Below are 13568 nucleotides of genomic sequence, written 5' to 3' on the forward strand. Positions count from 1 at the left end.
TTTTGTTAAAGTTATTATTGTCGAAATTAAGTTCCTGATGTTTTTTCAAGATTATTTGCAGCACATATAGTTGCCTTAAGGACAAGGAATCGAGTTGTATTAGCATACATTCAAACGTGCGTGAATGTGTAGTGTGCACCTGTGTGTGTGCGTGTGTTTGAGAATAATATACTTAATTTAAACTAAATTAGTTTCAACGTGGATTTGTCCACATCATTTTTAATACAATATACTAGCTGCTCCCCGCCGTTTCGGAGTTTTCGCTCGTAGGAATATCGGGATAAAAAGTTGCCTATATATTATTCCAGTTGTCCAGCTATCTAAGTACCAAATTTCATTCAAACGGTTAAGTAGTTTTTGCCTGAAAGAGTAGCAAACATACACATACACATACATCCATCCTCACTAACTTTCGCGTTTATAATATTAGTAGGATTAAGTCTTCATAGTTACTTAGATTTTTAACATACATGTGATGAAGTTTACATTGGTATGTAAACTGTCTCAGTATTTTTGGTACAACAAAAATCCTGCTATTATCAATTCAAAGTATTAAAAGTATTCAAGGCTATATCAGAGATAAGCCCCAGACGTAGTCAGCGCGGAACTCTGAACAAGATGGACGGGTTCCGTCAGTGGCCTTTACCGTTCACGTTAAAATTATATCAATTATGTATGTACACAATAAACAATTTGGCTTGTGATTATATTCTTAAATTGCATATACAAGTAATTATCACAAAAACGGAAACTCGACTACATAAAAAGAATTTGATCTTAAAACCACCGCGGTCATTTTATTTATACATTATTCCTAAATACAAATATGTAATATTAAAAATGCCAGTATTTTTCCACAAAAAATGTATGTATTTTGAGCAGATTTTAGGTTTATATTTTTTGTACCATAGTTTAATTCTTCCGGATCTTTCTTAAACCTACATATTTCAATAGAATTGTGTGAAATATATAGAAAAAGCGTTGTACGACAATTTTAAATCGTGCACAAAGTTTCCACTGTTTTATAGAACTTTTATTAAACCTTCGATTTATAAGTACATCGGTGGATTCGAGTTATAAATCGGTAGCGATGAAAGCCACAAAGACATTTGCAATTTAATGGGCATATTATCATAATCGATGGACGATATTGCTTTGCTATCGTTTTTCTTTTCTTCCTTCGCATTATCCATTATTCTAGTGATGATCACGTTTAATTTCTAACAGATGAATTGTTATTGATAGATCTTTCTAAATAATGGAACATTATAAGAAAATAACTCGGGTGCAAGTACTATTTACTATAAAAAGTCTATGAAATAGTAATATAGTACTCGTAATATAGTAATGTAGTAATTAATATATACTCATTATTTTACACTTAAATAGATTTATAAAAATTATAAACCCTTAGCTTGTTAACATTTTAACCAACTTCAAAAAGAGGATGTTAGTCAATTCGACCTTTCGCCTACTTCTGCATTAACAGTAGCCAGCTTTTGTCGGTCACATGAATACAGTTCAATGTGACTCAATGTTCAGTTCGTGTAAGACAAAAGTGTACTTTATTGTTGTGTTTTTTTTTTATTTACATTGAAATAAAAAAAACATTAACCGCCTAAAATGTCAGAAAAAAAGTAAAACATCTCGACTTTGCTTTAGAACAGTATATAAAGTTGTTAGCTGAAAGTTTTATGATAAATTTAACGCAAAACGCGGTTAGGGTCAGAGATACAAGTAGCTGATACTTCAACCTCCAGCACTTAGCGTTTTCATTCGTATTTTTAATTAGCTCTTGCATAATAAATGGATATGGGATATACCTCTATAAATACGGTATATAAACAAATGCTAATATTTGATGTATTAATGTGTTTTTAATAAAATCTGAAACATTACAACAAGTAAGGTTTTGGGTTCGAATTACTGATAAACGTTTAGGCTACCAGCTGAGCTAAGGAGACTGACAATGCGTAAAAAATCGCGAGAGATAGAGCTTCCTTTCGTATAGGGCAATTTTTCCAAATTTAAGGCACTTTTCGTTACCCACGGCCATTAACTTATCTGATGATATTTGAAGTTAGCATCGAAATCTATTCAGCTGATAATCATTCCAAAAACTCACAAGTCTGTTGGTAATTAGAGACCTAAATAAATCAACGCTTCGTTTCGCGTAACCGGGATAACAAAAATTTAAAATAATTTCAGCGAAAACAGTCGTCGTGAAGGAGTAATTTTTCATTCGCACACTTCAAAGGACATTAGTCTTTGATCGAAAATAGAAAGGAAAGAAATTTATTACCTGCTGTATTTATCGTGTCTACATACCCACTGAAAGCTTTTTATTTTGCTTTTAGTGAGAATGGAAAATATTTATGTTCGTCACGGTCTTATAAATGAAATATGGCTACTACCAAATTCATAGTAATTGAATGTAAAACAAATGTTTACCCTGTTTTAATATTCTGACAGGACTGTTCAAAAAACCTGTCTTCATCGACAGTAATACCTTAGATATTAAAGTTTTATAACGGATTTTAAACGCCATTTGTTCATTTAATTGTTTTTAGAGCACTTTAGAAAGAAAGTTATTGCGGTAAATCGGCCTTAATATCTGTTAACAAATGTTTTATTAACTCTATACTCGCGAAGAATTTAAAAACAATAAAAAACTATGCGACTGCCTTTTATATAATTTTCTCACATTTTCCAACAGATATTACAAAGTGAAATTTTGTGAAGTTGGATTAATGAACGTTTGTGACTCTTTGACGCAAGACCATCTCACAATATTTTGAAAATTTGCTACAGGAGTAGATAGAGAAAAAAACTGCATTTAACCAGGAACCACGCGAGCGAAGTCTAGGGCTCCAGCTATACGTTGAGTTGATGTTCAATAGAAGGAACCATTCAACATCCAGTGTGTTTATGCAATCAAACAAACTTCACATAGTTTCAAATAAAGCCGTTTGCTTAAGTCTGAGGAAGGAAATAGACACTGGTATTTATTCGCCTGATATGAACAAACAAAGCTCCCCCCCACTTTAAAAGCAATTTGAGTATATATACATATTATTTTAAAACAATAACCGAAGACATGTTTGGTATTTTTTTATTAGTGTTGTGTTTTTTCTCTCTATTCCCTTATGACTAAAAAATTTTAACCGTCCTTCCAAATACAAAATTATGATGTGTAAAGGGATTTTCATAGTATGGATATTAAAACAATCTATATAAAATATGCTAGAACGCTTAAATCGAATACAAAGATATAGTCTAGAAATTGTTATGATGGGTGCAATAAAAGCAAAAAATATTCATAGTTTGTTGCATTTAATTAATTTGAAAAATATAATTTGCTATACTTACACCAATTATGGATAAATATACAATATATAATAAATAACACTGTAGCTCAGAGGATAGTCTGCAATGATGTCACATACTATGATTGGAATTTGGTTTTGTATGGATGTTGTCAATAATCTAGTATGACTGGCACCCATCCTGTGTACCCAAAATGTACCTACACCCAAATTATCGTTCCTCCAAACTTATTTCATACCCGTCCCTATCTCTTAACATAATAGAAAATGTACTATTTATTTTAGGTATATTGCTATCTTCACGTTCACCAACGACTTTATACCGTCGTACAATTTCAACAAGCGCTACTTTAATCACTATAAATGCAAATTGATATCCTGAAACAATACATTAGGATTAAAAACTTTACGAGAGCATAGTTTAGCCATTCCACTGGATATTTATAATATATCCTACTTTAAATGCATATTAATACAAATACATTTTATATTTAGCACCCAAAAAGTATGAGTAAAAATAAATTTAAACTTTATCAAATTTAAACTGGTCAGATATTACGTACATTATGATTTGAACCAATTTAAATATCTCATAATAAAAGCAGTCGTGGCTCAGTGGTGAGAACCTCGGACTTCAAAATCGATAAGTTGGGGTTCGAAAGTTCGACGACATGTGACATCTGCCAACCCGCACTTGGCCGGCGTGGTGGATTATGACCTGAACTCTCATAGGAGGCCTGTGTCTCAGCAGTGGGAACATATATGGACTGATGATGGTGAATTATCTCATACTCACCAACGCAATTCCGTGGTCCAAGACTAAAAGTCGTTAATAAATTTGTGTTAGGGGAAAGAAATCTGTCAGGGTCAAAACAATTTGCATTCGGTCCCCAATAGTTAGGGTCTCGGTTGACTCCCCAAATGAAAATGATAATTCCAGTTTTGTTAGGCAGAGTTGTTCCCGACGCTGCAATAAATATTTATTAATACACGAAATGATTTTAACATGAATTTAATCCGTCACAATCGATTTTTTACATACACATACATATTTTTAAATGTATGTAAAATGTCGAATACGCTTTGACATGAATTGGGCCAGCTCGTACCGGGAGAGTTACTATACCACAACAGAAGATCGTCGTGAAATAGTAGCATACGAATGTAACTGTATACTGTTCGGTGAGTGGGGGAGCCGGAAGCCCGTATCAGTGTCCTCACCCTTTCTAATCCTTTCTTTTATTTCACTCGTCAATCATTTTTCTTTGCCTTTCTATTTAAAATCGGCAATTGATTTCTAAAGGCGTGACGTCAAAAAAAAAGTGGTGGCTCAGTTGTAAGATCCTCGGACTTCAAAATTGATAAGTTCGAGACCGGGCGAGCGTGCAGGAAATAAATTGATTTTCAATCTATATGCACATATGGATAACATCACACCTGCTTAAAGCGGTGAAGGAAAACATCATGCAGCGAACACGTGAAACCGGCATGTTCAAGAATCAAAAGTTCGACGACATGTGACATCAGCCAACCTGCACTTGGCCAGCGTGGTGAATTATGGCCTGAACCCTCATAGGAGGCCTGTGTCCCAGCAGTGGGAACATGGGCTGATGATGATGATTATGATGATGAGGTCTACAAACGACCTTATCCTCTGCAAATGTTCAAGGGTGGTGATAGCGCTTACCAGCAGGCAGACGTTGATGCTTATAATGCTGTTTTTATTTTTTATGGGATCCAGCCGCTGTTTTTCTCCAAATTTAATATCAGCTTTAATTTATCTTACTGATACTCAGAATAAGTTTCCATGTTTGCTGTGCATATTTTAGAAGTAGGATTTGTAATTTTATTAGATTTCAATAAAATCATTTACAAATAAAGACATACTTACGCAATGTTATCTCCTTTTTAGTTTTCCTCACAATTATTGGAACTGGTGGATAAAGCCGTAGCGATTCTTTTACCACTCTGTTCATATATTTGAGCTCTTTTAAGTCATTCTTGTGCAAGGGTCGATCCGAATCACCAAGAACACTTATTAACCTGATGATGCAATTTATTTCACGTTAGTACATGCTTTAGTAATGCCTCATTTAAGAATTTAAAGTACTAGTGGTTAGGTTCGCTACTTTCTGAAATTGTTTTCGATAGCCTATTTGACACATGGACAGATAATTTTATATAGTGCCGATCATTTCATCTGCCAGATAAACTAAGCAGAACACATCCAGAAGTAGCGAAACCGGTTATTGTCATGATCTTACTCCGCGTAAATTTTCTCTTGGACCTCTGGATATTTTCCAAACAGTTTCAATGTATTGCAAATGGCAATTGCAGACGTATCGGTCCCAGCTAGTAAAAACAATGAAATTTCGTCTCGTATTTCGACGTCTGTTAGTCCACTTCCATCATTGGACTTCCCTTCTAAGAGATGGTCAAGGAAACATTGTGTTTTATTTGCACCTGAAAAAAAATGTGTATAAACAAATTAATCTTGGCTCGTCCACTTTATGTATGAAAATATATGTTATGGTATTTATTTTATTAACTTATTATATATTATATATATACTTATTATATTAACTTATTAAAAGTTATGTTCAAATTTTTTATCACTTTTTTCTTAGTACAATTTTTTGTATTTGCAGCATTGTTTTTATTTATTTTTAAAAACATTGCCTTTTTTATTAATATTTAAAACCCAAATATTTTATACTATGTCAAAAAAATATGATTCAAAGTCAAGTAAGGTCAAAAAAATTCAGTGGTCTTACAAATTGTGAGACGGCAATACAATGAGAAATTAAACTAAATTTACATGATGACGTTCCTAGTCTACTTTGATACCAGAAATAAATTAAACATATCCGATAGTTAGTCAAAAAGTATTAATTTTAGTTTTTATGATTTTATACTAACTGACCGACACCACCCGACTCTGTAATACATGATGATCCATTTATTTCCATTTTATGTATTATTTATTTGTAAACAAAATATAAATTTTTTTACAGCAACAAAATACTACTATGACCTGGCAGTGTTTTCATTTAATGTGATATTGACGTCTCCACCCAGTATTAATATTTAGTAGAAGTCTTTGAATTTTAATACAAACCTGGATTGCATATATCATCTGATTGACAAATTTCATCCCGTTTGTTCTTTAATATCTAAAAATAAACAATAAATTATATTTTTGAATCTCAGGTTGTCGGTTGTGTGTTGAATGTTTAGAAACATTAAGTACCTTTAATATTTTTTTTTATTCAACCAATCGATGGGACAAACATAAAATGCATTCAATCGATGGGACAAACATATATTGCAACAGCTTTAATAATAAACTTAACAACTAAACAGATTAGGCACAATTAAGCGATTTTCATCAGATTTTCATTTCATTATCCCACGATTCATTGAATAAGATCAAATAATCCGACCGATTTCCCATCCGTGCAATTCAAGGCTAAAACAGTTGATAGCTGGCTCTACTAAAATTACGCCTCTTCAATAATCACCAATTCGATTGCCTCCCAACGCCTACGGCAGGAAATCAACGTTGTCGCAACTAAATTTGCATCGACTATCTGCAATCATGTGCTTTAACAATATTGAAAACTGAACACAGTTCCGCCGTAGTTTGAGGATATTTTCAGATGATTAAAACTATTTAAAACTGTTTTTAACTCGCGTTACTTCTTTAACATAGATACTATTTTAATGCCCTCAAATCGTGAAATGCATTGATACATATAAAGCATGTTGAAGCGTTTTTCTGAGTAATAGCATATCTATCTACAGCATGCCATTCTCGATCTCACTGTTGGTTATCATTATCCTCAGAAACAGCTGGACTGATTTTTTTTTTTTTAATTTCTCTAGAATAGGTTACGAACAATTTTTATATCCCTAAGTGATAAGAGTGAGGCAGAACAACGTTTACCGTCTCAGCCACTTTTTTCATTGAAAAATCTCCCTCGGTTTGGGTCGCGGCACGCTGAGACAATTTCGTTAATTTTTTTTTTAAACAATAGCGTAAAATGTATTTCATGAATTTAGTATATTTAACAAATACAAAGCTAAGTATATTTCAAAAACCCACGATCATCGCCTTACCGTTCACGGGTGGCCTAGCACTCAAGACAAGGAGTCGCTTCGGTAAGGCGAACCCTGTGGCGTCTGTCAAATCTATAAACTTATATAAGCCTGTTCAAAAAAGAAAACTAACAAGGCAAATCATATTCCAATAAAATGAATCCGCTATAAATTGATAAAACTAAGTTATGACGATTCAAAAGTGCTTCTAAAAAAGTCTAATTGGATAAATAAAAGTTTGAGTTTAGAGTTTGAGTAATGTATACTTACTTCATCGGTTAAACCATACAAAATTCCTATGGATTTTTTGTATTCAGCGTATTGCGAAGTGCGACGGTACAGCCAATCGGGCCACAGCCAAAGGTGAACCATTCTGTTCGTTAATAATTTAAATATATCCAATACAGCCTTAATTACAGGCACGTCTGAATCCTGCAGTGATAGTTTTAAGCCTAGCGCTGTAGCTGAAATCATTAATAGTTATTTTGAACCAAAAAACGCCCTCAAATTCTCAGAACTAGAACAAATTTAAATGGAATCACACGAAAGGCATCAATTTAAGCAGTAAAATCATAAAAATATATTAAAAAAACTACTTTCAATGATGAAGTTACGACTGTGGAAGGTGAGCACAAATCGGCACGATTTGAGCCAGCTCGAACAGGGGGAACCCCCACAGAAGATCGGCGCGAAATAGTAGCATGAGAATACTACTGTGTTTATATATATATAGTTTCCTATATAGTTTAGTTTATATAGTTTCCTTACATTACTCAGTCGGTTCTTTCCCCTCACTACTTGCATTCCCTTCGTTATCCGTTATTTTTTCAAGTTGACATGTTATCTCATAGGCATAAGCCCTCTGCAAAAGTTCATGGCAGGTTCGCAGGTTCATGACACCTACGATCACCCGATAGCGACCCCCCAGATATAAATGTATAAATTGTATTTTTGTTTACCTAAATATATAATATAAAATAATCCAACAACATACAACTGACAACATTCATGAACTTTTAATTATAACTTAGTTAAAAGATTCACAAAGTCAACTTTAATTTTCACGAAGAAAATGAAAGTTGTTCAAAGCCCTCATTAATTAGTAACATTAGGTACACAAATTTAAAACCTATCTTACAATTTTTTTATCAAACATACAAATGCAGCAATTCTTGAAAACAGAAAGCTTTTATACAGTTACATACCAGCTTACCTTACCATAGAGCCAAGACTAATTGTTATCAATAAAACATTGAAATATTGCTTATTGTGTATTTTATTTAAAGTGTACCTTAGTCTTCCTGTATAATTCTAAACAACTGCAATACAGTTATACGTGTTAAATAGGGTATTATATATAGTTTATTGAAATAATAATTTGTCTGGACAATAATTTATAAATAACAAAGTAGTGTATGTTTCATTCTGACACAGGCCTTTCTATATTTATAAATCAACAAAGGTAGTTTTGAAAACAGTAAAATTCACTATTTTACTTAACGAAGATTTCAGGCTTTAAAGAAATTGGATGGTTAAGCTGAGTTGACAACATTGCAGCTTATAGCTGGTAATATTGATTAATTACTGCACGGTATTCTCTTCATAATATATTCACACCGTAAGTGCGTCTAATGCATTGACTCATATGATAAACATAAAGCATTGAATTTATCCGGTGGGAATTGTATGAATGCATAATCGCTTAGTGTAACGGATAAATTGTTTTAAAATATGCTTCTATTGACAATTAATTTTTTTTTTTCAGTGTCAGGTAAAAACCACCAAAATGCACAACATTGTGGATGTTTAATCTTTCATAAGTTTAAATTAACATTCTTTAAATTTAATTTATGTAGTAACATACCGAATCCTACTTCCTACTAATATTATAAATACGAAAGTTTGTTAGGATGTGTGTGTGTTTGTTGCTCTTTCACGCAAAAACTACAGAACCGATTGCAATGAAATGGAGAACTGGAATAACATATAGGCAACTTTTTATCCCGATATTCCTACGAGATACGGAGTTACGCGGGTGAAACCGCAGGGCGCAGCTAGTAAAATTATTAAGATACCAACACTGAACTAGAGGACTAATGATTCGCTTTTCAAAAGATTTTTAAGATTTAATGGGCTAAGCAGTCCTATGTTGCCTATGTTGCTATTGTAGTATTGCTAATTATAGAAATGTGATTAATTTATTCAAATAAATGTGGTTAAGAATTAAATAATTTCTAAAGTGTGCATAATATATACCTGAGAGATATAAGTTCTTGTATTTCATCCTCATTTATAAAATTGTCTCATTGATTTAAAATGTTGTAAATAGAGTATTTGCTTAATCATTTATTGAACAACCTTTGTTCTCGAAGCAAAGATAGATTAAACGACTGAATGATATCTCTTTGTATCAATCTCTGTTACTAATGTACCGAATAATTAATCACAATCTTTTCATTCTTTATTTAAATACTGTAAGCTTATTCTATTCTTTTGTTGCATTATGTTGTTGCATTATGCTTTTTATAGTTTTGATTGATCCGAAACGACAAGTATCACTACAGAAACATTTTAATGTATTTTAGTTGCAATTTGTACATGTTATTTTATCGTTCATAGCTTATAGATTGTATATATTACATATTATTTTATCGTTCATAGCTTATAGATTATTTATCCTTTAATTGTTTTTGTGGGGAATGCCCAATACAGCAGTAAAAGGCACTAGGCTATATTGGACTCCAATTGAAAACCATGCAGTACCGCTAAACACGATTGTGTCCGTTCCAAGCTGAAGCAGTGTCGCGAGTGTTGTTTGAACCACGTCGGCAGCAGTCATACACTTCTTTATTATTACTTTAATAGCAGAATATCTAATTACTTACCACACAAAGAGCTCAAGGTGTACGTGCTTACGTATTTCCAAATGCTAAACGGCCCATTGCCGATCCGGTTATCCAGGGATAACTTCTTAACCAATTCGAGACTTTCATCCGATACCATATCCATGTAGCTAAATATCGTTTTTGGACTAAATGTAGGTGCTAGGATTTTTCTCCGGTATATCCACTGTGACACTGAAATTTCAAAAGGTATTTACTTTAAGTGCAATATGGATGATCTTTAAAAAAAATTCAAAACTTTTTTATCACAGCGGGTAACCGAGGAGGTGGATTGCCTGGTTGTAAGCGTTTACCTCCACTTACGAACATTTGCAGAGGTAGAATTATGAAAATAAATTGATAATATATAACAAAGAAACAAAAAATAATTATTACTCAATTAATTTTTTTTTTTTTTTTTTATGTCAAGCGGGCAGCTGAGCGGGTGGTTCGCCTGATGGTAAGCGCCATGATTATTCGCAGAGGCTCAGACCTCTGAGAATGCGCTGCCCGCTTTTATGGGGTAAGGGAAAAAGGAAAGTATTAACGACTGGAAAGAAGGAATGGACTAGGACGGGTGAGGAAAAGGAAACGGGCCTCCGGCTCCCCCACTCACCGTACGAAACACAGTGGCATGCCACTATTTTACGCCGGTTTTCTGTGGGGGTGTGGTACTTCCCCGGTGCCAGCTGGCCCAATTCGTGCCGAAGCGTGCTCGACTCTCACAATAAAAAATTCCAAAATTAATAATTACGTAATGCCTTATTTTTATTAATTACATCTTTCAATTTATAATTAAACGTTTAAAGAATAAAAGTTCTAAAAAAAATTCTAATTGAATATCATTGACAACAGTAATTAGGTAAATGTAAAAATGGGATTACCTGGTGCAAAAGCACTAGCATTTCCAACGATGGACTTCAAAAAGGTCACTAAATCCTCCTTCTCTAGGCAATTCTTTAACACGAACTCTGTGTCCTCGGGATTGGTTAACCCTAAAATATTATCATCTGATTATTCAATGATTATATTTAATAGATCATTATTTTATAAGCATGGTGCTAAAGTGCACTTTGATTAAAATTCAGAAATCATTTTATAATTATTTATGAACATTAATATAAAAGATGATGACACGATATTAAAACGGCTTTTGAACTTTCATTAACTTAACTTTACAATAATAACTGACATCTATATTATAGTAATAATAAATTGAATGAGCAATGAAGTTATTTCATTTATTTTATAAGTAAATCAAATAAGATCAACATAAACACATTGTAATGATCAATAATAAAATAGTTCAATCGATTTGAAAACCTATGGTTTTGATCGGTTGTAATATTGTTAATTCCGCATTCATGGAAAATGAAAGATCTGCACGAAGCCCTGGTTTATGAATCGCTTTCACACTTCGTAGTTTAATAGATTACTAGCTGCGCCCCGCGTTTTCACCCGTGCAAGTCCGTATCCCGTAGGAATATCGGGATTAGAAGTTGCCTATATGTTATTCCAGTTGTCCAGCTATCTACGTACCAAATTTCATTGCTATCGGTTTAGTAGTTTATGCGCGAAAGAGCAACAAACACACACACATCCTTACAAACTTTTGCATTTATAATGTTAGTAGGATTATAATTATTTTTGTTTTTGAGTTCGCTTCTAAATAGCAATGTACAGAACTTCATTTTCCTAAGAATCGTGATTCTTGCTTCTAATTAACCTAAGTAGGTATAATTAAATTGTATTTCTAAGAGACTTACCTACATAAAGTCTAGGTCCAGTCCACAATCTGAGGATCCCACCATTTTTGAATGCAAATGTACAACACTTTGACATAATATCAAAAATAACTGAAAGAAACGCACACATTTTAGTAATGATTTATCGACATTTTGTATTCAAGTACTTAGGACATTAATACACTAGACGTATCACTTTTTATTTATAACTATTAACTCACATATTATGATAATTAAATAACTTACAATCCGAAGTATTATGCGCAAACTGAAATGCGCCCATGAATAAAAATAATCCTGGGAAAGCCGGTATCCTTGCCGCTAACTCATTTAACTTTCGCCTCTTGTATCTGAACCAGAAGTACCATAATATCACTAACACACTCAGAGCTCGAAACATATCAACCTAACCCAATTTAAGATTATGCTCGTATGAGCTTAGATTTAGAAATAATGCTTTAATGAACACTTCATATTTATTATGTGCATACATGTTGGTTTTTGGCAAGAGATACACCTATTTATGAAAACTGGTTTCGATCAAGTATTTTTTTATGTTCGCTCGAGCAACGGTCGGTTGATTTTTGCATAAATCTACATGCTGCCAAAATACGGTAATGTAGTTACATCACTTCACTACAATTGGATAGATTTGTCGTTTTTATTTTTATTGTATGTATTAAAAAGTATTTACCTAACCAGGTATGGAATAATTCAACATAAAGCTTTATTTAACGCTTGGAAGTTTATCAATTAACGCCTATTTATAGGATTTATTTTCAACCCAACGACGGGCGTTTTCAACCCAGAGAGCGTGGTTACGGTAAATAAATGATTTAATATCACCTAAAATCTAACAAAACAAAAAAATTAACTGAAAGTTCTGAAACGATGTTTAACACAAATAATTAAAACAAAAACGGTTGATAATCATTTTAACATAACTTTTCAACTAAAATAAAAAAAAAAACTACATGTTATCATAGCATCTAAATAAGTGATTATTGGAATACAAAAATTTGTACTTTTTCAAAAAAATTTTTAATTACATGTTTTTTTTTATAATTAATACGATACTTTCGACAAAAAGGTTAAAACTTTAAACTTCAAACAATAAACCTTTATGAGTGAAAAACGATCTGAGCAAAACAAATAATACGGAAGTATTTGCTGTGTTTACTTCAGCGTAAAATATCGTTTCGTATCAAAATTCAGACTCACCGTGATATCCACGTTGAAATCCATTAATGGCTGCAAATTGGATTGGAAATATTTCGCATATTACACATTCAAATAGCGATACACGCGTAAGTTCTATACTAATAATTTAAAGCTGAAAAGTTGATTAAACGCGCTATATCAGGAACTACCGAACCGATTTCGAAAACTCTTCTATATACCATGTATAACATGAGCGAAGCCGGGGCGGACTGCTGTCTTATATAATTGTAACGAAAGTAGAAAAACTGAAAAAAGTAAATTTAATAAACAAACCATTTTCATTTGCTTTTTATATA

The 13568-nt window shown here is 32.8% G+C and overlaps 1 protein-coding gene across 1 annotated transcript; it reads right to left on the reverse strand.

Moving 5' to 3' along the window:
* Nucleotides 1-3537: 3537 nt before the first annotated feature.
* Nucleotides 3538-13296, reverse strand: LOC119840597 (cytochrome P450 4C1-like). The gene is made up of 10 exons (XM_038367284.1): nt 13273-13296; nt 12298-12457; nt 11191-11301; nt 10310-10501; nt 7695-7888; nt 6445-6499; nt 5591-5789; nt 5218-5369; nt 4123-4293; nt 3538-3704 (listed from the first exon to the last, which is right to left on the reverse strand). Exons 1-10 carry the CDS (start codon nt 13294-13296, stop codon nt 3538-3540), a joined length of 1425 nt encoding a protein of 474 aa, XP_038223212.1.
* Nucleotides 13297-13568: the final 272 nt, after the last annotated feature.

The sequence above is a fragment of the Zerene cesonia genome, chromosome 6, assembly GCF_012273895.1.
Source record: "Zerene cesonia ecotype Mississippi chromosome 6, Zerene_cesonia_1.1, whole genome shotgun sequence".
Classification (NCBI taxonomy): domain Eukaryota; kingdom Metazoa; phylum Arthropoda; class Insecta; order Lepidoptera; family Pieridae; genus Zerene; species Zerene cesonia.